The sequence below is a fragment of the Equus caballus genome, chromosome 26 (assembly GCF_041296265.1).
Source record: "Equus caballus isolate H_3958 breed thoroughbred chromosome 26, TB-T2T, whole genome shotgun sequence".
NCBI lineage: Eukaryota > Metazoa > Chordata > Mammalia > Perissodactyla > Equidae > Equus > Equus caballus.
In genome coordinates this window covers 47563143-47584419 of record NC_091709.1, presented here as the reverse complement: position 1 = coordinate 47584419, position 21277 = coordinate 47563143, and the positions used below count along the sequence as shown (strand labels likewise).

General features: G+C 59.0%; 1 protein-coding gene across 8 annotated transcripts in view; it reads right to left on the bottom strand.

Annotated features, from left to right (window-relative positions):
• The window catches only part of COL18A1 (collagen type XVIII alpha 1 chain), a 110178-nt gene that overhangs the window by 36995 nt on the left and 51906 nt on the right, over window positions 1-21277 (bottom strand). For 4 of the 8 annotated variants that reach the window (XM_070252597.1, XM_070252596.1, XM_023630305.2 and 1 more), the window contains one exon: window positions 5956-6500. In XM_070252597.1, the coding sequence (XP_070108698.1) occupies window positions 5956-6500 (545 nt within the window). Of the gene's footprint in view, window positions 1-5955; window positions 6501-19351; window positions 20782-21277 lie in introns of those variants that run through there. The other 4 variants (XM_023630301.2, XM_023630302.2, XM_023630304.2 and 1 more) reach the window with 3 other exon arrangements.

Sequence of the window (21277 nt, the reverse complement as noted above, 5' to 3'; positions counted from 1 at the left end):
CTCATTCCCCCTCTCACTCACTCCACACACGCTCCCTCACGTGTTCTCAGCCCTGCCCTAGGCGCCAGGACGCAGCAGAGAACCGGGCCCTGCCCCCTCAGGTCTCAGTGTGGAGAAGAGGTCAGTGGTTGGAGGGTGCCCAGGCCGGACAGTAAGACAAGGACGAGGAGTGTCACTGGAGGTGGTGTCCCTGAGGGACACAGGCAGATGGCGCTGGGGGCATGGGGAGGTCAGGGGGCAGCAGACACCAGCCGGGTAACGTCCTGAACTAGGAGGCCGCCCCTGGGAGAGGACAGGGGACACCGGCTTCAGTGGGAGGTCGGAAGCCTGAGGGAGAAAGCAGGGGCCACCACCAGCTGAGGACAGCACGGGTGGCGAGGCTGCACTGGGGCCTTCGCCATGAGGCCCCGTGACCCCCAAAGGGCAGGGACGCATGGCGACGGCAAATGCAGGTCCTAAACCCCGGCCGAGGCCTTGGAGCCAAGCACACAAGGATGCCGGGTCCTGGGGTCCCTGACGCTGTGTTTTAAAGGCTTCCCTGCCTGGAAGTTACGAGTGTTCACAGAGGCTTTCTAATATTCTCTCTGTGCTTTATTCAACGTTTTAATCCACTGGGATTCACTTCGGTGCATTTTCCCTAAATACAGACCTCACTTCATCAATTCTAAGATGCACATTTAACCACTTAGAACAGGTCAGGGGTCAGCAAACATCCTCTATCAAGACCAGAGATAAGTCCTTCGCTCTTTGTCATAACCTCTCTCCGGCTGTCCCAGGAAATCGACCGCAGACGGCAGGGAGGGGCTGGCGTGGCTGTTCCAACCAAACCTGGTGGACACACGTTTTCACTGCATGTAATTTTCACGTGTCACGAAATACTATTCTTCCTTCAATTCTTCCAACCATTTAAGCACGTGAAGGGCCCCCTGCCTCGCGGGCTGTACTGAGACAGGGGCGGGTGGAATGTGTCCTGAGGGCTGTGTACTGACCCCAGCCGGGCTACTCTGTTTATTCTTCTCAGTGCCCTTCGGACTCCCTTTATCAGTTGACCCTCGACCTCCTGATCCTCCTGCTCCCCGCCAACAAGAAGCATGTGACAGCAAACCAACAAACACCCCCTCACCCGAGGGCTCCGTGCATCTCTCGTGGCTCGGCTCAGGCCGCTGCTTCCAGGTAGCACTCCTGGATTCCCTCCCAGGAGGGCTGGCACCTCCAGGGGCCAGTTCTGCCCGACTCCATATGCCCACTGAAGGTGAGGCCTGTGGGGCGGTGTCCCATCTCTGTGTGCATGTGTGTGTGTGTCTAGATGTGTGTGCACCTGCGTCTCTCTGCACCTGTGTGCGCCTGCATACGTGCGCGTGCAGGCTCAGGCACACACCTGCTCCTGGGAGGCGGATGAGGACTCTCGGACTCAGGCTGGGGGAGGGCTGAGGGAGACCCCTGCAGCCCCCACAATTACTGTGAGGTTGTCATTCTCCCCAGCACCACTCCCAGCCAGGCCAGTGCCTCAACTCGCAAGGGGAGGAGGAGGCCAAGGACGCAGGCGAGGGACTCTGGCTCCTTTCGCACAGATGTCACGGGCAGCGGGCACCGTCTGGGTGACCCAAGCTGCTGCTGCCTCGCAGCCGACACGGGGGGAGCGTGCCAAGTCACTGATGACCGCTTCCTGCCTCGAGGTCCATCTCCGGAGGCGGGAAAAACGGTGTCCACTGGCGGGACCACCTCATCATCACTGATCTCCCCTCGTAACCACGGCAGGCTCCAGAGGATCGAAGGCAGGAACTGCCCGTGGCGCCGTGGTCAAGGCCCGCCCTGCCCTGGGCAGAGCTCGGGGTGGGGGTCCTCCTCCCGAAGCTGCAACCCACAGGCCTCCCGGGGCCAGGGCTCCAGTCCCAGGGCAGCGAGCAGGGGATCTGGCAGCAGGCGGCAGCTGGATTATTCGAGGGACAACTGTCCTTCCCCCCAAATTCTGGGATGCTCCAACCACCATGGAGGGCGGCCGCGCTGTCCAGGAGGGGCGTGGGAGCATGCATGTGCGTGTGCGAATGTGTGTGTGTGTGAGCAAGCACTGTGGGCATGTGACCACTGAGAGTGTGAGCGCCTTGTGTGGCATGTATTCGAGTGTGAGCATGCGTGTGAGCACAGGTGTCAGGAGGCGCAGAGCAGGAGCAGGGCGTCCCGAGCCGGAATAACCAGAGGGCAGAGGAACAAGCGCGGCCAGGCCAGGCTGCCCCCCAAGGGAGCTCCCCAAGGACACGCGGCCGGGGAAGGCGTCAGGGCCCCGAGGCCACAGCGCCTGCTGCAAACACTGAGCCGACTCAGACCAAACGTTACGAAATCCAGACACTGCGCTTTGTCACTAAAGATGGTCTAAAACATGACCCGTCACGGCCGCCCCGAGGGCCGCACATCCCACCGTCGTGTGTAGACGGTCAGAACCCGACGCTGCGAAATTGCGTCACTAAAGTCGCTGGTGTGGGGGCTGCCTCCCTGGGACCCCGACTCCTGGGCCCCCAGGACTCTGGGGTGGCCTCTGACCCGCCCGTTCGGCCCCCCGGAAGGGCCGTGCCCTGGCTGAGGGGCCTGCATGGGGGAGGGGCTGCAGCGCTCCTGGCCGCCCCCGCCTCTGCCGGCTGACGCCCAAGTCGGCCTGGTCCCTTACCATCGACCCCAGCCGGGGCTGTGACGGGGCCAGGACGCCACCGTGCCACTTCTTTACACCTCTGTACCGAGCGGCTTCTGACCACCTCACTTGCATCAGACTCAGACCCGTCCCTGCCTTGCTGCACGAGGGTGTCGGCTCCTCCGAGCTTTCCTCCCAGGGGGTCTCGCCCACACCTTCTTCCACTACAAACCATGTCCCCTCTGTCTCCTCCCTCAGTCAGCTTAGGACGCTGCACAGATGCTGTGACCTGTGTCTAGGTCAGGCCGCCAGCGTGTGACTTCAGAGAGCGTCAGAGGGGTGCACAGTCGTAAAGAGGGGTGTCGGGAGGAACAGGTGACAGGGACCTCGGGGGCCCCGAGTCCTCCCTCAGTCAGCAGCGGCAGGTATGGTGTGGCTGGCTTAGGGGCTCTGGGGGAGGGAGACCTCGGGGGCCTGGGGGTGCCCACACTTCCTCTGTCTGGTGGCCCAAAGCTAGCGATGCCGGTGGGCATCCTGGCTTCAGTGGACGGGGCGCTCACTGTTTATGTAATGGAGCCAAACAAGCCTCGTGCTGTGAAAAGTATCAACCTCCAGTGCGTTTGTCACCGAACAAAGTAAGTGACCACCCACCCCGGAGGGCCGCAGCGGGAGAGCAGCCCCCTCCTGTCCCCAAGCACAGTCCCGCTCCTGGTGTGGTGCCCGATACCGACAAGGGGTCAAAGGGCCTTCTCGGGCAGCTGTTCTGAATAAACAGGCCACCGAAGCCTAAAGAGACCAGAGGCGGGGGGCGGGGGGGGGGGCCTGATAAGATAAAGCAAACAGTGAACGAGAAATGGGGACGCTTCCAACGAAGAAATCAAGTCAAGAAAAGTGTGCTGCAGAGCATTTAAAATGGTAAAAAAGAAGATGCAGAACCACAGGAGAGAGCTGGAAGTCACGCTTTTAGCAGGTCACGCTTTTAGCAGAATGTTGTAACAACCGGATGGAATCAATATTTCCCGGGAGACATTCATCATTACCAAATTGGACTCAAGAATAAACCTGAAAAGACTAATGACGTTTAGGCATTTTTCTGACGGGAGAAAACAATGCAGGTTCTGTGCAGATGCGTCTGGACTGGCGCCGGGCTGAGCAGCTGAGCGGCGTCAGCGAGGGGACGAGCGGCCTGTTCTGGAGACGAGGGGAGGGAGGGCCCAGGCTCCTCGCAGCTCCCCAGGCTCTGCGCTGGATTCTGCCAAATCTTACAAACCACACGACTCCAAGGATTCTTTCCCAGGAATCTCAACCCAGAAAGTCTGAGAAACCTGGTACTAAACCCGTTTTGTCTTCCATCCTTCCAGACAAGCCTGCCCCTCCTCTCATCTGATCAGACACCCACAGGGAAAACTCTCGAAACTTCCCATCCTCGGGGACAGACGGAGCGGGACCGAGCTGACTCAGCTGGATGTGACATGAGTGAAATCAACTGGAGGTCAAGCAGGACACAGCCCAGGGCCACACAGGAACCACACACGCTTCTGTTTCTGTCTTCCTAACCTTCAAAGACTGCTGGGATGTTACATGCTGTGGGTGTCTTCTCCAGGCCAGACTTCACCACATAAACACTTTAAATATCCCAGCAGTTAAAAAAAAAAAAAGGACAAGGTGTAAAGGCAAATGACAAACTGGGAAATAAAATTTGCAGTGTACACAACAAAGGATCGGTTTCTTCCATATATAAAGAGCTTATATAAATCAATGACAAACGGTTGAACTCATCAAAACCAAAATGCAAAGAACATAAACAAGCCAGTCACAAAAGAAGAAATACAAACAGCCAAGAAACACATGAGAAAATTAAAGCTTGTTTTCACTGACAACCAAGAAATGCAAATTAAAACACCCAGACACTGTCTGCCTACGTATCCAACTGGCAAACGCATTCTCCAGAGATGCCAGGCAGCCCTGGCGAGGCCTTCGCTGCACGGTGGTGGTGACCACCACGCCCCTCCATCAGCACCGTGAGACAGGTGACCACTGCCCCATCAGCACACGGGCAGCTTCTCTGTCCAAGTGTTGAAGACGTCTGGAACTTGGACACTTTTCCATCCTGAAACGCCTGGGAAATCTCACACAAGCTGCCAGTAAACAGCCCCACCCGGGTCAGGACGACTCTCCGACTTCTTTCCAGTTAATCACATTCGAGCACCAAAATGAAAACACAAAGAGGCCCAGTTTGGTATCAAAGTCCTGCTGGCTCCCAGACCCCAGGGTGAAAGCTTTTGCCAAAGGTGAAAGGTCAGCTTTCAGAACACAAGTCGCCAGGACTTAGAACAACTTTAATCAAGCAGCCTTTGTCTGGGCAAGAATTAACCTTCTGTCCCCTGCGGACACATCCCCCGGGAGCTCACACAGGGACCCCTGTCTGGAGCCTGGGCAGGGGTGAGCCAGCTGCAGACCAGCTCCAACTGCAGAATTCGGGGGCTGTGAGTCAGCCAGCTGAGGGTGCCCACCCTGAGCTTCCAGGAGGTCGGGATTCCAGAGGTGTAGGGGCTGAGGGCATGGGAGAAAGACTCCATTCCCGCTCTGGGATCTCCCTCCAATCCAACATGAAGGCCAGGGTCAGTCCCAGGAGGATGGGGTGTCCCTGGGGAGCCACGGCCCACCACCGCTGGGGAAATGCCATCCACACGGCTCTGAACCAGAGCCCTGCCCTGGGCTCACAGGCCGTGGGGCCGCTGCACAGCTTGGTAGAAATAATGACCAGCACGATTAACGGCGGTGCAGTGTGAACCCCTGGGCCCGGCCCAGCTGGTGCGCAGCCTTCACGGGTGCAGCCAACTCCTGGAGGGCCCAGGCTCAGGGCTACACTCTGCTCTTGCTGTCTTGAAATTTCCATCGTTCAGGGTCATGGAGCTGGGCCTAGACACAGCCCAATACTCACACCCGATGGGGCAAGGTAGGGCCTGGAGCCCCAGGGGCACCACAGCACCGACCACAGGTGCACACACAGGAGAAGGGGCTCTGGACAGTGACAAGGGTGGGCGTCCACTGAGGAACGAGGTCCCAAGGGGGCCAGTTGGGCTGGGGGTGTCACTGCAGCCCGGGGAGGCCCTTATTGGGGTGGGAAGAGGCCAGAACACGGGGGAGTAAGTGATGCAGGGGAGCGGGCTGACCCAGGACCCCGGGGCCACCCTCGAGGTGGGGGTCAAGGGTTCTCCTCCCCGGGGCCTGCCGCACCACGTGGGCAGCCCTGTTGTCCCTCGCCCCCACTGGCCAGCACCCCCAGGCCCCCCGGGCTGCCGGGGCCGGCGCGCACGGCCGTCGGTTACCTGGAACTTGTCGGGGTCCGCTCGTCCGGCCTGAGCCACGAAGACGCGGGCGCCGGGCTCCAGCTCCACGCCGCGCGCGGCCCGCGCCAGGGGCACGCGCTGCACCTCCTCGCAGTCCACGAAGAGCGCGGCGGCCGCACCGTCCACGCTGAGCGCCAGGCGCGCCCACTGGCCGGCGAAGGCGGGCAGGCGGAAGGCGGCGGCCACGCGTGTGCGGGCCGCGCCCGGCTCCGCGTGGAGCAGCTGCACGTCCTGGTGGCCGTCACGCACGGCCGCCAGCTTCACGCCCAGCGAGACCACGGCCTGCGCCGCGTCCGTGACGGCGAAGAGCACGCCCGCGCCCGCCGTGTCCGGGCGCACGTGGAGCAGCAGCGAGAAGTCACGGAAGAACCGGCTCGGGAAGAGGTCCCGCGCTGCCTGGCCGCCGCTGGCATCCGGGCCGAAGACGTAGGCCGGCCCGACGTCGGGGTCGTCCACCCGGGAGACCTGCGGGGGCGGGGGGTCGCCGAGCAGCTGCAGGAGCCCCACCTCCGTGCGTGCGCTGTCTGCCGAGAGAAGAAAGACACAGTGAGGCGCGTGCAGGCACACGGGGGAAACCGAGTCAGGAGAGCCGCCCACGTGCCCGGCACCCGCCCCCCTCTGGGCTCTGCGGCTGGGGACACCCACGGCCACCTATCTCATCCAGGGGCCGGGCTGGGGTCACCAGGAGGCCACAAGCCACTGCAGCCTCCTTGTCACCAGCCCGCCACCCAAGAGGGACACGGCAGGGACCGTCCCAAACCAGCGGGCGGGCTCGGCGCCCCCATCAGAGCAAGGAGCCTGCCCCCAGCCAACGCTCAGAGCCCACCCCATGCTCGGACCTGCCTACTACACTTGGACCCCATCTCTATCCCTGGCCGTGCACCCTGCCCCAACTCCCACACTCAGACCCCATCCCCACCCAACGCTCAGACCCGCCCTCATGCTTAGACCCCATCCCCATGCTCGACCCCACCCTACGCTGGGACTCCAACCTCCCTGCCCGCTCTGGGACCTCGGCACACATGCAGACCCCACCCCACCCCCACCAGCCCCCACTCTGTCTCCCCAACCTCAGCTGCGACCCCACCGCAGAAGCGTGCCATTGCGCCAGTCAACGCACCCCACCCCCACAACACTGGATTAGGAAAAAAAGAAAAAGAAAACGGCATCCTGAGGTGTTCCTGCAGTTTCATGCCCGTTAGGAGCCAGCCTGGAAGCCAATTAAACTGCTGGGAGGTGGCAGGTGAGAACTGGCTGTTTCTTACGGGACGCTGCTTATCCTGACCCAGGCCGGTGGTTCCGTGTCTGGGCCCACCCTCAGCACAAGAATCCCAGCAAGTCCTCCCAGGTTTGTTGGGGGTTTTGCAGGGTGTGGACAGCCCAGCAGCTGCTGCGTGGGGCCCCCGGGGGCGGGGGCTCGGCTCCCGTCCCCTCCCACCATGTCCACACTGGTGCCAAAACCGCCCTGAACTGGAGAGGGGCCTTGAGACGGGCCAATGGCTGGCGGGCGGTGGGCTCTCTCCTGAAGGGGCTGACGCTCACGCTGGCGCAGGCCCACACGGCTCGTCCTGCCTCCGATGGCCCGCAGACTCTCATGCGTCCACCTCACTGTCCTCAGGAGCCACGTCAGAACGTGCCCCGTCTGTCCTCCTCGGCCATTGGTGTCACGGAGCACGCATTCTCACGAGACATCCCACCTTGGAGCCCCCTCAGTGGGAGAGCCCAGGCTGGGGACACGGTCATGGTGCCCGGGTTCTCCCCTCATTTCTTGTCCAGATGGGCCCAGAGGCCCTGCCCATGATGCCCACCCTGGCCTGACTGTGCGCCTGGACCTGCTGGAGCCCTCGGGCACAGCACAGAGGACGCCACTTCCTGGGCATGTAAGAGCCGCGAGCAGCCTGGACTGACGACCTCGGGGCTAACAAGCTGTGGGGCCAGGGGTGACGGGGGCCGAGGGCAGGCCCTAATCCTCTGTCCACGGAGTGTGGTCACTGCTGGACAAGGAGACGGGGAAGCAGCAACTCAAGGAGAGGCCCACTCCTCAGCAGCTTCCCTACACCCACGCTGCCAGGTGGGGCCGGGACGATGGGCCGTAGTCTGGCTGAGGGCCCAGGCCCCAGGGCTTTTCTCTCAAGACCCCCACCTCCAGCCTGGTGTGGTCTACCTGCCAAGTGCGAGTCACACGGGAGATGCTCTTCTGGGAAGGGGCTGTGACCAGGGGGGTCCCGAGGAAGGCTGCGGTGAGCCTGCGAGGGCCAACTGTGAATGTGTGCTTGAACCTCTGTGAGAGTGAGTGTAATGTGTGATGTGTGTGTGTTTGTGTGTGGTGGCCACCTGGGGTCTGGTCCCTGACCCCTGAACACAGGGCCAGGCTGACCTGGGACTTCCCAGGGCAGAGCAGAGGGAAGAAATGCTGAACCCCGACTTCCTAAGACAAGCTGTGTCTTTCACGTAGCTCCTTGAGAACAAAAAATGAAAACAGAAGAAAGAGACAAGAGCCACCCACATGAGGACGTGCACCTTGGGGACCAGCCAGTGCTGACCCTCCAGGACAGGAGCGTCTCAGCTCTGCGCGGCCCCGACTTCTCGCCACATGGGCAGCACCGCCAGCTAGCAGGGCCACGCCTCGACTTCACCCCATCCCTTGCAGGTAAGACCTCCACACAGACAGGAGGTGGGGAACAGCCAGGAACAGCATAGACAGCAGCCTCCGTGGAATGATGGCCGGGCCGCAGACCTGTGAGGATGGAGGGCCCCTCGTGGGACCAGGGGGACCTCACAGGAAGACCCAGGGCTCTGGGAGAACGGTGGTCACTTCCCACTCTAAGACAGACACTGCTGTCCACCAAGATTGTTGCTGCTATGATGGTCCCTTTGTATGAGAAGTGTCCAGGGCCCAAGTGTCCACTTGGGGAGATGCTCAAAGGTTAGGAAACAAGACTCTCACCAGCCTGGGTGCCAGTGGCCCTGGTGTCCCAACTCGGCTGTCCCCAAAGTTAGGCATGGATATGCTCCACCACTGCCCTTCGTCCCGGGCAGCTAGAACTTTTCCAAATTAAGGATGTGAGAAGCAGCAGCCACTGACCTCCTGGGCTGGAAGTCATCGGCACATTACACGGGCAGCCCCAGGGACTCCAGAGATGCATAAGCAGCTCCTTTCCAAAGTCCTCCCATTTCCTCTCCATGAAATTCCTCCTGGTTCCCATGGGGAGCAAGCCTCCGAATGCCACGGCTCTGAGATCACTGACCCATCCTCCAAGGATAGGCACCGCGGGTGGAGCATGCTGCCACCTCCCTGCAGCCCTCCTGGCAGCTGCTGCGCTGGAGGCGCTCGGCCCAGCTGTTCTGGGCAGGAAACCAGTATCTCTTCAAAGAGTGAATGCTGTGTGGCGCGGAGAGCTCAGAGGAACGCCCTCCCAAGAACACGGTGGGCGGCGCCTTGGTGAGCTGGGACCCCTCTCATTGGCCACACTCCCCTCAGATCAAGGAACCGGGGGCCGTGCCTGATTAAAGATAGTTTCCCTTTCAGCAAACAGGCCAGCCATGACCAAGTGGGATTATTCCACTACAACCAAGTGAAATTTATCCCCAGGGATATAAGGCTGCTTCAGCATTCATGAGGCAGTTATGGACGCCATCATATCAACAGGCTGAAGAAGAAAAAAATCACATGGTCTTAGCAACAGATGCAGAAAAAACATTTGACAAAATCCCACACATACTCATGATAAAAACTCCCAGTAAACTAGGAATAGAGCAGAATTCCCTCCACTGGATAAAGAATATCTACAAAAAACCTACAGCTAACATCATACTTAATGGTAAAAAACTTGAAGCTTCCCCCTAAGGTGAGGTAGAAGGCAAGGCCGCCCCCTCGCACGACTCCTTCTCGACTTTGAGTGGAAGTCCCAGCTAATGTAGTCAGACGTAAAAATGAAATAAAGTCACACAGATTGGGAAGAAAGAGATAAAACTGTCTGTTCGCAGATGACATGATCATCTATGTAGAAAATCCAAAAGAATTGACAGAAAAACCTCCTGGAACGAATAAGTGATTATAGAAGGTTGTAAAATATCGGATTAATATACAAAAGTCAGTCACTTTCCCATATACCACAAGGAACAAGTGGAATTTGACACTGAAAACACAATACCCCTTATATTAATTCCCCCCAAAATGAAATGGGTATAGATATAACAAACATATGTACAACATCCACATGAGGAAATGACGATGAATGAAATCAAAGAACTAAATAAATGCACACATATTCTGTGTCCATGAACAGGAAGACTCAGTATTATCAAGATGTCAGTTCTTCCCAGCTTGACCTATAGATGCAACGCAGTCCCAATAAAAATCCCAGCAACTTATTTTGCAGATATCAACAAACCAATTCTAAAGTCTATATAGAGAGGGGCCATAAGACCCAGAATAGCCAACATAATACTGAAGGAGAAGAACAAAGTTGGAGGACGGATGCTCCTCAACTTCCAGACTTACTATGAGCTTCAATAATCCAGACAGCATGGCACTGGGGAAAGAATAGACAGATCAATGGAATGGAAAAGAGAGCCCGGAAATAGACCCACATATAGTGAACTGATGCTTGACAGTGGAGCAAAGGCAATACAACGGAGCAAAGATAGTCTCTTCGACAAATGTTACTGGAACAACTGGACGTCCACATGCAGCAAACATGAATCTAGACACAGACCTGACACCCTTCACAAAAATTAACTCAAAATAGATCACAGACCTCAATGTAAAATGCAACTCTAGAAACTTCCTAGAAGATAACATACGAGGAATTCTAGGTGACCTTGGGTATGGCGGTGACTTTTTAGATACAACAGTAAAGGCACGATTGTGAAAAAAAGAATTGATAAGTGGACTTCATTTAATTTCCTTAAAATTAAAAACTTCTGGGGCTGGCCCCATGGCCGAGTGGTTAAGTTCGCGCGCTCCGCTGCAGGTGGCCCAGTGTTTCGTTGGTTCGAATCCTGGGCGCAGACATGGCAAGGCTCATCAAACCATGCTGAGGCAGTGTCCCACATGCCACAACTAGAAGGACCCACAACGAAGAAGATACAACTATGTACCAGGGGGCTTTGGGAAGAAAAAGGAAAAAAATAAAATCTTTAAAAAAATAAATTAAAAACTTCTGCTCTGCCAAAGACACTGTTAAGAGAATGAGAAGACAAACCACAGTCTGGGAGAAAATATTTGCAAAACAAATATCTGATAAAAAGAAATATATCCAAAATATACACAGAACTCTTCAAACTCAACAGTAAGGAAACAAACAACCCAATTTAAAAATGGACCAAAGAGCTTAACAGACACCTCACCAAAAAAGATATACAGACGGCAAGTAAGCATATGAAAAGATGCTCCACATCAGATGTCATCAGGAAAATGCAAATTAAAACAATGAGATATCCGTACACACCTATTAGAATGACCAAAATCCAGAACCCGGACGACACCAAAGGCTGACAAGGCCGTGGAGCAACAGGAACCCTGACTCATTGCTCGTGGGAATGCAAAATGGTGCTGCCACTCTGGAAGACAGTTTGGTGGTTTCTTACAAAACTAAACATACTCTTACCATACAATCCAGCAAACGTGCTCCTTGGTATTTACCCAAAAACTTATGTGTACACAGAAACCTGCACATGGATATTTATAGCAGCTTTCTTCATAATTGCAAGAACTTGGAATCAACCAAGATGTCCCTCAGTAGGTGAATGGATAAACTGTACTACATCCAGACAATGAATATTATTCAGCCCTAAAAAGAAATGTGCTATCGGTCATGAAAACACAAGGAGGAGCCTTAAATGTATATTATTAAGTGAAAAAAGTCAATCTGAAAAGGCCACATACTGTATGATTCCAACTATATGACATTCTGGAGAAGGCACAACTATGGAGACAGAAGATCAATGGTTGCCAGGGTTGGGGGTGAGGGAGGGACGAATAGGAGGAACACAGAGCATTTTTCGGGCAGGGAAACTACTGTGTATGATACCACAAAGGTGGACACATGTCATTACACATATGTCCACATCCACAGACCGGACAACACACAGAGTGAACCGCAAGTAAACCACAGACTCTGGGTGACAATGATGTGGTTTATCCATCGTAACAAATGCGCCATGCTGGTGGTGGGTCGCTGATAGTGAGGGAGGCCGTGCTTGTGTAGGGGCAGGACGTATCTGGGAAATCTCTGTACTTCCCCTGTGAACCTAAAACTGCTCTTGAAAAGTCTTTGAAAAAATCAGGTAAACGATAACAAAAAGTAAATAAATATTGCAACACTCTTATCAGATAAAGCAGAACTGAAGTTGAAAGCCATTAAGTGGGACAAAGGGGATGATACTTTTCGACAATCCACTGAGACATGATGATCCAGGTACCCCCCCAACATGCACCCAACAACGGTGCCCCCGAGACACACAGCGAAAGAGGAGGAAGTCCTCCTTCAGGATGCAGACCCCGGGACACTCTCTCATCCCACTTTCCTGTTAAAATAGAACCTAACAGCCGCAGGGAGACACACGTCGAGAGAGACTTCCTGAACCTGGCACGGTGTTAAAGAAAGTTCCATACCTGCCTCTTTAGGACAGACAGTAGCAGTGACAATCAGAAATGTCTGGGGTGGGTGGAGAACCTGATCTTGATATCAAAGAGAGAAATATACTGAGAGCAAACATTTCAAGAGACATCTCAAACCGTAAAACTTGACTAATAACCATCCTGAGCAAAAGGAGAGGCGGCCCCCGTCCCTGGGTGAGACCACGGGATGCTGACACGTGTATAATATCCACATTTGTCTACACGTTCCAGACCAGCCAATCAAAGCCTCAGGGAATGTTTCTGACGATCTAGAAGAGCAGATGCCCAAGGACGTCTTTGCAGGAGGCTGTGAATCCCCTGAGCACAAAGCGGTACCAGGCACGGCTGTCACCCAGCGCCCAAATCAGGGCCCGCACGGGGCGCTCGGCCAGCGTGTAATTAACAAAGACGTGAATGAACGAGGACAAACGACTCGGAGGATGAGCAGGGCCGTTATAGCTTCAACTAAGAGGAGCTGGGAACACCCAGAGGTCTGTCAGAGGGGAGAGGGGTGAAGGAAGTACCAGAACCACACAGAAGGACGGGGGCGTCTCCCTGTGATGTCACAGGGAGATTTCTGAGACACGCTGTTAAGGAAAGGAGGAAATTCCAGATACACAGGACGTGATCCCACTTGTGCAAAACGAGAATGGAGAGTACACACACATGAGCACACACACACGCACATGCACACGCACACGCTGTGGCTGGCAGAGTAATGGCCCCAGAGACGCCGATGCTGGAACCTGTGAATGTTACTTTACACGGCAAAGGGGGCTTTGCAGACATGACTTTGGTTATGGCCCTTGAGACGGGGGATTATCCAAATCTAACCATATCGTCCTTAAAATGAGAGAACCTCCCCCGGCCAGGGACAGAGAAAGAGTCGTGACAAGGGAGGCAGGCAACTAGAATGATGGCCGCACCAGAAGGACCTGGCCGGTGTTGCTGGCTCTGAAGATGGAGGAGGGGCCCCCAGCCGAGGAATGCGGGGCCTCCAGAAGCTGGAAAAGTAGGAAACAGAGTCTTCCCTGGATCCCCAGCAGGAACACAGCCCCGCAGACTGTTTCAAGTGTTCTCCACTTGAGCCCAGTGAAAGTGATTTCGGACTTCTGACCTCCAGAACTGGAAGGTAATACGTTTGCGGTGTTCGGAGCCACTAAGTTTGTGGCCATTCGTTATAGCAGCCACAGGAAGCTGACGCACACGCATCTGTGCAAACCCAGAGGGGACGGGGAGGGCCCCATCCCGGCAGGAGGGCGCTCGGGAGCTGCGTTCAGACCTCTTTGTGTGGCTTGAATCTCGATGGCAGTGTGTTCATGAACTAGTTCTGGGATAAAAATCTAACACAGGAGAGAAGCAGCTGAGGACAAGACGAGGGGTCCTCAGGGGTGAGAGTGGCGGGCGAAGGCGGTCCCCCCGGGCCAGCATTTGCGGCTTTTCAGGAAGGAAGGATCTCTGAGCCAGGCCGCTCTGCACACTCCCTCCTCCTCAGGGCTGAGGCAAGTGTCTGCAGAACCTGCCCCTCCTGCGTGGGGCTGCCCACCAACACCTGACAAAGGGGCAGCAGGAGGAGGCGGGTGGCCCCCCAGCAGTTGTATTTACTTCAAAGACACGTGGGACTCCCAGGACACTAGGCGTGTTGCTTGGAGAGGACACGGCAGCGCCCACAGCACAGCCCCTTGCCAGTCACAAGGCCAGTCTCTCTCACACAGAGTGGCCCCAGTAAAGGTGGTGGCAGGTGAGTCTCCCATGTTCTCCAAGAATCTGGAGATCCAAAAAAGGGCTTAGAGGGAAAGCCAGGTAGGCAAATGATGACAAACAAGACCCTGCCCTGGAGTCACTGACACACAGAAGTCCTCCGTGGTGCAAAGCTGAGTGTCTACTCCCCAGATGTGTGGGACTCTCTCCAGACACACATTTCAAGATAGAGACAAACTGCACATGTGACAACCACATTTCATATGATAAACTTGATCCGATGCATGGATGGATAGATGGTGGGTGGTTGGAAGGATGGATGGATGGTGGATGAGTGGATAGGTAGGTGGATAGACGGATGGGTGGGTGGGTGGGTGGATGGATAGGTGGACAGATGGGTGGATGGGTAGATGGATAGATGGGTGGGTGGGTGGATGGATGGATGGATGGGTGGTTGGATGGATGGGTAGATGGATAGATAGGTAGGTGGAGGGACGGGTGTGTGGTTGGATAGATGGATGGTTGGATGGATGGGAGGACAGATGGGTAGATGGACAGATGGGTGGGTGGGTGGGTGGGTGGATGGATGAGTGGACGAGTGGGAGGACAGATGGATAGATAGGTGGTTGGATGGATGGATAGATGGATAGGTGGACAGATGGGTGGATGGGTAGATGGATAGATGGGTGGGTGGGTGGATGGATAGATGGGTGGATGGGTGGGTGGGTGGGTGGGTGGATGGGTGGGAGGACAGATGGGTGGATGGATAGATGGGTGGGTGGGTGGATGAATGGATGGGTGGACAGGTGGGAGGACAGATAGGTAGATGGGTGGATGGATGGGAGGTTGGATGAATGGGGGGGTGGATGGACTTGTGGGTGAGTGGGTGGGTGGATGGATAGATGGGTGGGTGGGTGGACTGGTGGATGAAAGGATGGAGGTGAGTGTGCTACCTACCTGCACAAAATATAATAGTAACAATGACTCAAGACTTTTCAACTGAAGGGGAAAGTGCTCAAAAATGACTTCCCTGTGGCAGGACAGACACAAGGGGAAGGACAGTGTCAGGGAGATGTTCTCACAGGCCCCATCTCCCTGCCAGCCTGCCGCTGCATGGGCACCATCACAGCCGCCATTTGCTCCTCCTCAGTGAGGCCAAACGTGGGTTTTTGTCTGCACCATGTCCCCCATGAGCCGCTCTCAGATCAGAAAGGAACAACTGTTGGAGACAATGGTGAGCTGGATGCGGATGGGGCCGAGGGTCAGGAAAGCCTGTTCTGAGCGCCGTGTCTCCCTCGCTCTTCCTCCGTGTGGCTCACCGGAACGGCACGTGATTCTTGAACCTGCAGACAGTCTCACCCACTGCCTGGGGCACGCGGCACCCCAGCAAGAGTTAAACACAGGGCACCACGGCGCATGGGGAAAGCTCAGCCAGCGTCATCCAAAAGATATTTATCGGTTGCCAAGAGGTGAGAGATAAGCATAAGTATTTTCCAGGAAGGTGGTCGCATCTGGTTAAAGTTAAATGGAAACCTCAAGTTAACTGAAGCTTTTAAACAACAGTAACTGTCCCTGAAGTTCACCTTCTATGAAAAGACTGAGATCCATGCCCGGCAGGCAGGAGGCCCGGGCACTGGTGAGCCCACGACAGAGGAGCTCCCACGGTCGTGCGGGCACACCTCCCCGGACGACGGGGCAGCTTCAGAACCGTCCGCCGCAGAGAGGAGACCCCCGCACGGCCCCATGGCCACTGTGGCCCCACAGACCACCACGCGCCACGAGGTGCCGTGGGCAACCCACTCCCCTGGGGCGGGGGGGGTTCAGCCATCGCGTGTGTGACCCAAAGGAGGGGTGAGCACAAGGCGTGGACACGGCCGGACCCTGGCCCACCAGCTGGGGTCCAGAGCACCACTTGCTGAAATGACTGGACTCGTGCGTTGAGACGAGCGACAGGACCCAGGCGTGATTCTGCCCCCAGCACCTAGGCAGAATCTGCACCCGCTGTGTGCCCTCCCCACGCTCAGACCTTCTTGGCGCCGCACACCCCGTCTCTGGTCTGCACCCCTTGACAGATGGCCTGCACTGTTAGGGTGGATGCCCCCTCGTCGCCGGGGTCCCCACAGCCCGCGGCTCTGCGTCTGCCATGTGCACGGTGCTTAAGTCCAGTCCTGGAGCCCAGCTGCCCAGGTCCACCTCCTGGCTCCCTCTTGGTGGCTGTGCAGCACACACATACACACATGTGCACGCGTGCACACACACACGTCTTTGTCCCCCCAGACCTTAGTTTCTGCCCTGTAAGCAGGGTCAGAACACGACCTGCCTTCACTGTCATTCCAGGGGCAGCCAGCTCCAGCCATGGTGTGGGGGCTCCCACAGTGGCCCCTCCTTCCTGACCACGTCCCAGAGCCCCAACCACTGGCCGCATTGTCTCCAACGTGCTGGCGCCAGCCCCTCCCCCACCCCGCTCCCCTTGAGGGGACAGGGAGGCACCTCAAGTGGGCAGGACAGAGCTGTGGCCCTCAGGCGGGTGTGCTGGGATCAGGTGACCCATCCACGCCCCACTGGCCCACCGAGAGGGGACTGGGGGCGTTTCTGCCCTGGGGCCCGCCACCCTGCAGGACACACTCCAGAGGAGGGACACAGATGGTGGTGTCATCTGGTGGGCAGCTCTGGATGGGTCCTGGGAGGGAAGCAGCACCTGCCCCTCGGGCCCCCTCTCCTGCAGAGGTTCCCCTACACTGCAGCCTCATCATGCACCAGGGCGGCCTGAGGACCTCACTCGGCCAGTGACGCCTGCACTCCCGATGGGCCAGGAGCCTCACACTCGTCAGCAATTCGGGGGAGGGGCTAGGGACCCCTCGGTCCCTTCCCTCCCCACCACAGTCTGCCCCCATCACGCGAGGTGGGAACATCCACCCCAGCACAGGGGGCTGGCCGTGGGTGGTCCCCCGCTGAGAGGCCAGAGGAGGGGAGAGCACTCCAGCCCTCAGCCCTGGCTCCCCTGGGACCCTCTCCAGCCAGGCCATTCCCAGGGGGGGTCCCCGGTGTGACGAACATCTGACACCGGCCTCTGTCCTGAGGGGGTGCGCACAGTCAGTACTGACAAAGGAGTCCCCCAGGACTCCACTCGGAACAAGGCCGCCCTCGCAGGCCGGGGACCCTGCCAATGTGTGCAGATGTCCAGCAAGAAGTCCCCTTCAGGCCACTTGGCTGACCAGACCAGCTGCGGTTAGAGAAATTCCACACCCCACGCAGCCCTGCCCGGGCCTCGCCGGCATGAGAACTGCCCTGCACCGGCTCTGGGCCTGGACCCTTGCGGCTGGGCCCCCCGCCCAGAGAAGACCTGGGCAGCAGTGGATCTGCGTGTGTACAGGGCCCTGGGCAGGCAGGCCCAGCCCCACCCTCCCTCCCCGACCCCCACCGTCCTTCCTCCGCCCAGGAGGAGGAGGGGGGTGGGGAGCTGTGTTCAAGCTGCCGGGGCTCCTTCACAGGGCCGGGGCCTTCCTGGCAGAACGCCTCCCTATGGGGCTGCTCCTGCCCCCAAGCTTGGCGGGGATCAGGGAGCCTAGCAGCAGTGGCCGGGTGGGGGACGCAGCCTCCAGGAGTCCTGTGCCAGCCTAATGTTCGGGGTTCCGGGCACTGCGTGTGTGTAGGATGTGGAGCGAGGCTCACTGCAGCTCCCCCTGCCCTCGGGGTGAAATCAGAGCCCGCGGTGCTCCCTCGCTCCCAGAGCAGGCCCTGTGCACGCGGTTCCCTGCAGACGCTCCTGCGAGACCTTGGGCGGCCAGGCCACGGTCGCCCCCAGAGCAGCCTCCCCGTCCGTCTGTCTGGCTCAGTCGGCGTCCCTCCCTCCATCAGCCCCTGGTGTGCTGCTTCCTGAGCTTGGGCACTACCCGCCACTGGCACTTGTTCCTGCCCCGGCCTGTGGCCTGGGCGCTGCAGCCCCTCCTTGGGGCACCCCAGGCCTGGCCCAGGGGCCAGGGAATTACCACGCATGTCCCTCAGGGGCCCAGCAGAGGAACACCCCTCTTGGGGTCCAGTGCAGCCACCCCATCCCCACTGGCCCAGCTCCAAAGCCCAGTGACTGCAGGGATCGATGACCACAGGGATAGATGACCACAGAGATCGATGATCACAGGGACCGATGACCACAGGGACTGATAACCACAGGAATAGATGACCACAGGGATCGATGATCACAGGGACCGATGAACAGGTCAAGGCTGCTCCCCAGGCCACCAGGGGGGAGGGGAGAGGAAGGTAGCAAGACACACACAGCCCAACACAATGGGGCCGAGGACGGTAGGTGCCAACGGGGAGCGGGCACTGCTCAGGGCCAAGCCCCACCCATGGAGGGAGAGGAGCCCGAAAGCTGTGGCTGCCCACCCTCCCCTACCTGCCACGTGGAGATGGGAACATGGTCCAGGTGGGGGACGAGTCCCAGGAGTGGCCCTCGCACCGGCCAAGCTGAGGGGCTGTGCTCTGGAGCCAGGCTGGGGTGGGCCCCAGATGAGCTCCGTGGACTCACTGACCACTGGCCTGAGTGAGACTCTGGACCCTCAGAGCAGCAGCCCCTCCCACGGCATCTGCCCCTGCAACCCCGGCCCGTGCAGGGGGCACCGCCGAAGGACGTCAGACACCACAGCAAGGGGCTGGGAGCAGCGGCCAGAATTTGGTGGGAATCTTGGCTCCCATGGGCAAGTCATGTCATGGCTGTGTGCCTCGGTTTCCCCTCTGTGACAGGGGGTGCAGCAGGCTATCTCAGAGCCGTGGGGAGGGCTAAATGAGCTAAAATGCTAAGGCAGGGGCACTCCCCACGCATCTCCCCACACACTTGCGCACTTCCAGCCCCCTCCAGACCTCAGCCTCACCCCTGCAGAAGGGGCATCACTCCCCTCCTGCCTCCCAAGGGAGCAACGGGCACCTGAACTTAAAGGCCCAGCACTGGGGGTGGGGCAGGCTTGGCCTCTGTGCCGGGGTCCCCCAGCCCGGCCGAGCTCGCCTGGCAGGGCACAAGGGAATGGGGGGGAAAGCTGGCCAGCCAGTTACCTGCAGCCGGCCCAATGAACACACAGTACCCATCCTCCTGGGCAGGGAGCGAGGCACAGCTGACCGGCAGCCCGCCCCCGTCCAGGTGGCTCCAGCACGCGTCCTCCAGGACCTCACAGAACTGGCGGCAGGGCGGTGGGGCGGGGGGCGGGCCGCAGGGGGGGGCCAGCAGCAGGCAGAAGAACCAGGCGAGGAAGCGGTGGCAGTGGGTCCGCAGGAGGCCCCCCCAGGCACGCGCGGCGGCCTGCACCTCCTCGCTGCGCACATGGTGGAGGTGGTTGGGCAGCCAGGAGCGCCCGATGCCCAGGCGGCCGCAGACGGGCAGGGAGGGCGGCAGGGGCAGGCAGCGGCCAGCGGCATTGTGGACAGGCTGCCCGGCAGGGGTCAGTGGGTCAGCCCCGAGCAGCGAGGAGTTATTAGCAAGACCAGGTCCCACAGAATTAGCCACGTGGGGAATCCAAGCACCACTGTCCCCAATTAAAGCTGAGAGTGCGATTTGAGACAGCTCAGTGGGAGAGTCAGAGGAGAGAGCCGAGAGGGCAGTGCCCAGCGAACCCGTCACCAGGGGGAGCAGATGGAGCGAGTGCCTGCCGACGTCAGCGTGTCGGTGCTGCTGGCCGGGACGGGCTGCCACGGGCAAGAGTTCTTCACCATCCAGATCCTGCAGCTGCCCTGGGGACGGCCGGCTTCCCCAGAGAGGGGCCCCGCCCAGCGTGGAGGAGAGAGCTCTACCTGGGGACGGTGGCGGCAGCGAGGGCTCCCTGAGCAGTGCCTGGGGCGTGCCAGGGGAGGGAGGCGGCTGGGTGGGCACTGGCGAGGTGCCGGCCTCGGTCCTCTGGGTGACAGGAGAGCTTGGGGCCCCGCTACTTGGCCAGAGCACGGTCCCGTTCTCCTGAGAGGCGCTGGAAGGCCCAGGGAGGGTGAGGAGGTCCGTGGGGGTCGCAGGGGTTGCCGTCCCCGCCCTGGTGGAGCTCTCGGCGGGGGTGGTGTTGTCCCACAGCCGGACAAAGTTCCGGATGCCCATGGCCACGTTCAGGATCTCGGCCCCGACGCCGGCGATGTTCTCTGGGCTCTCGGTGGAGGCCGTGGGGGCAGCGGAGGCCCGGCCCAGGCCAGCCTCCAGCCTCTCCGGGGGCAGCTCACGGCTGGTGGGAGCTGTCCCCTGCTCGGTGGGGCCATCCTGGTGGGCCACGTGCGTGGTGGTGTCCTCTGTGGATTGCACAGATGGGCTGCCCCGGGGCACGGAGACCGGCGGGGCTGAGGGCCCTTTGGTCCCAGTGGACCACGGCCAGAGGAGGCTCAGCAGTTGAGCCCGGGCGGCCCCGAGACAGCAAAGCAGCAGCAGCAGGCGGAGGCGGCTGCTGGGGTGGGGAGCCATCGGAGCTGTGTGCGCTGCACGGCCTGGGCTGTGGCCGCCGGCCCCGGGGGTGGGGCCAGCCAGCTCCCGCCCTCCCCACCCACAGGCCTGCAGCCAGCTCCCCCATTCATGCTTCCCGCCAGCTCGCTCTTCCACCTTCCCACTCTCACAGAAGAAAAAAAGGCACAAACCCCTAAATCAAGGTGACAGGCGTGCTGCAGAACTTCTCTTCCCCTCCTTACAGTAGCCACGGTCCCCAAGAGGCCAAAGGGACCTTTCAAGAACATGCAGTGGAATTGCCAACTCCCTCCGCTGAGCTGGAGGGCTGCCACCAATCCCCCTGTCGGGGTGTGGGCATGTGGGCTCCGGCCAGCACCCCAGGCCCCTGGAGCATGGCAGGGGCTCCTCGATTCTGTGCCCTTCAGCCTGGGTGCCCTCTGCAGAGCCCGGCTCCAAGAGAAAGCCCCGGCCCGGCCCCCTCAGGGCATCTGCTCTGGGCAGGGCTGGGAACCCCAGGACACCAAGTCGGTGGCCCCCGGCCCCCTGGCCCACTACCCTCTGCGCTGGGA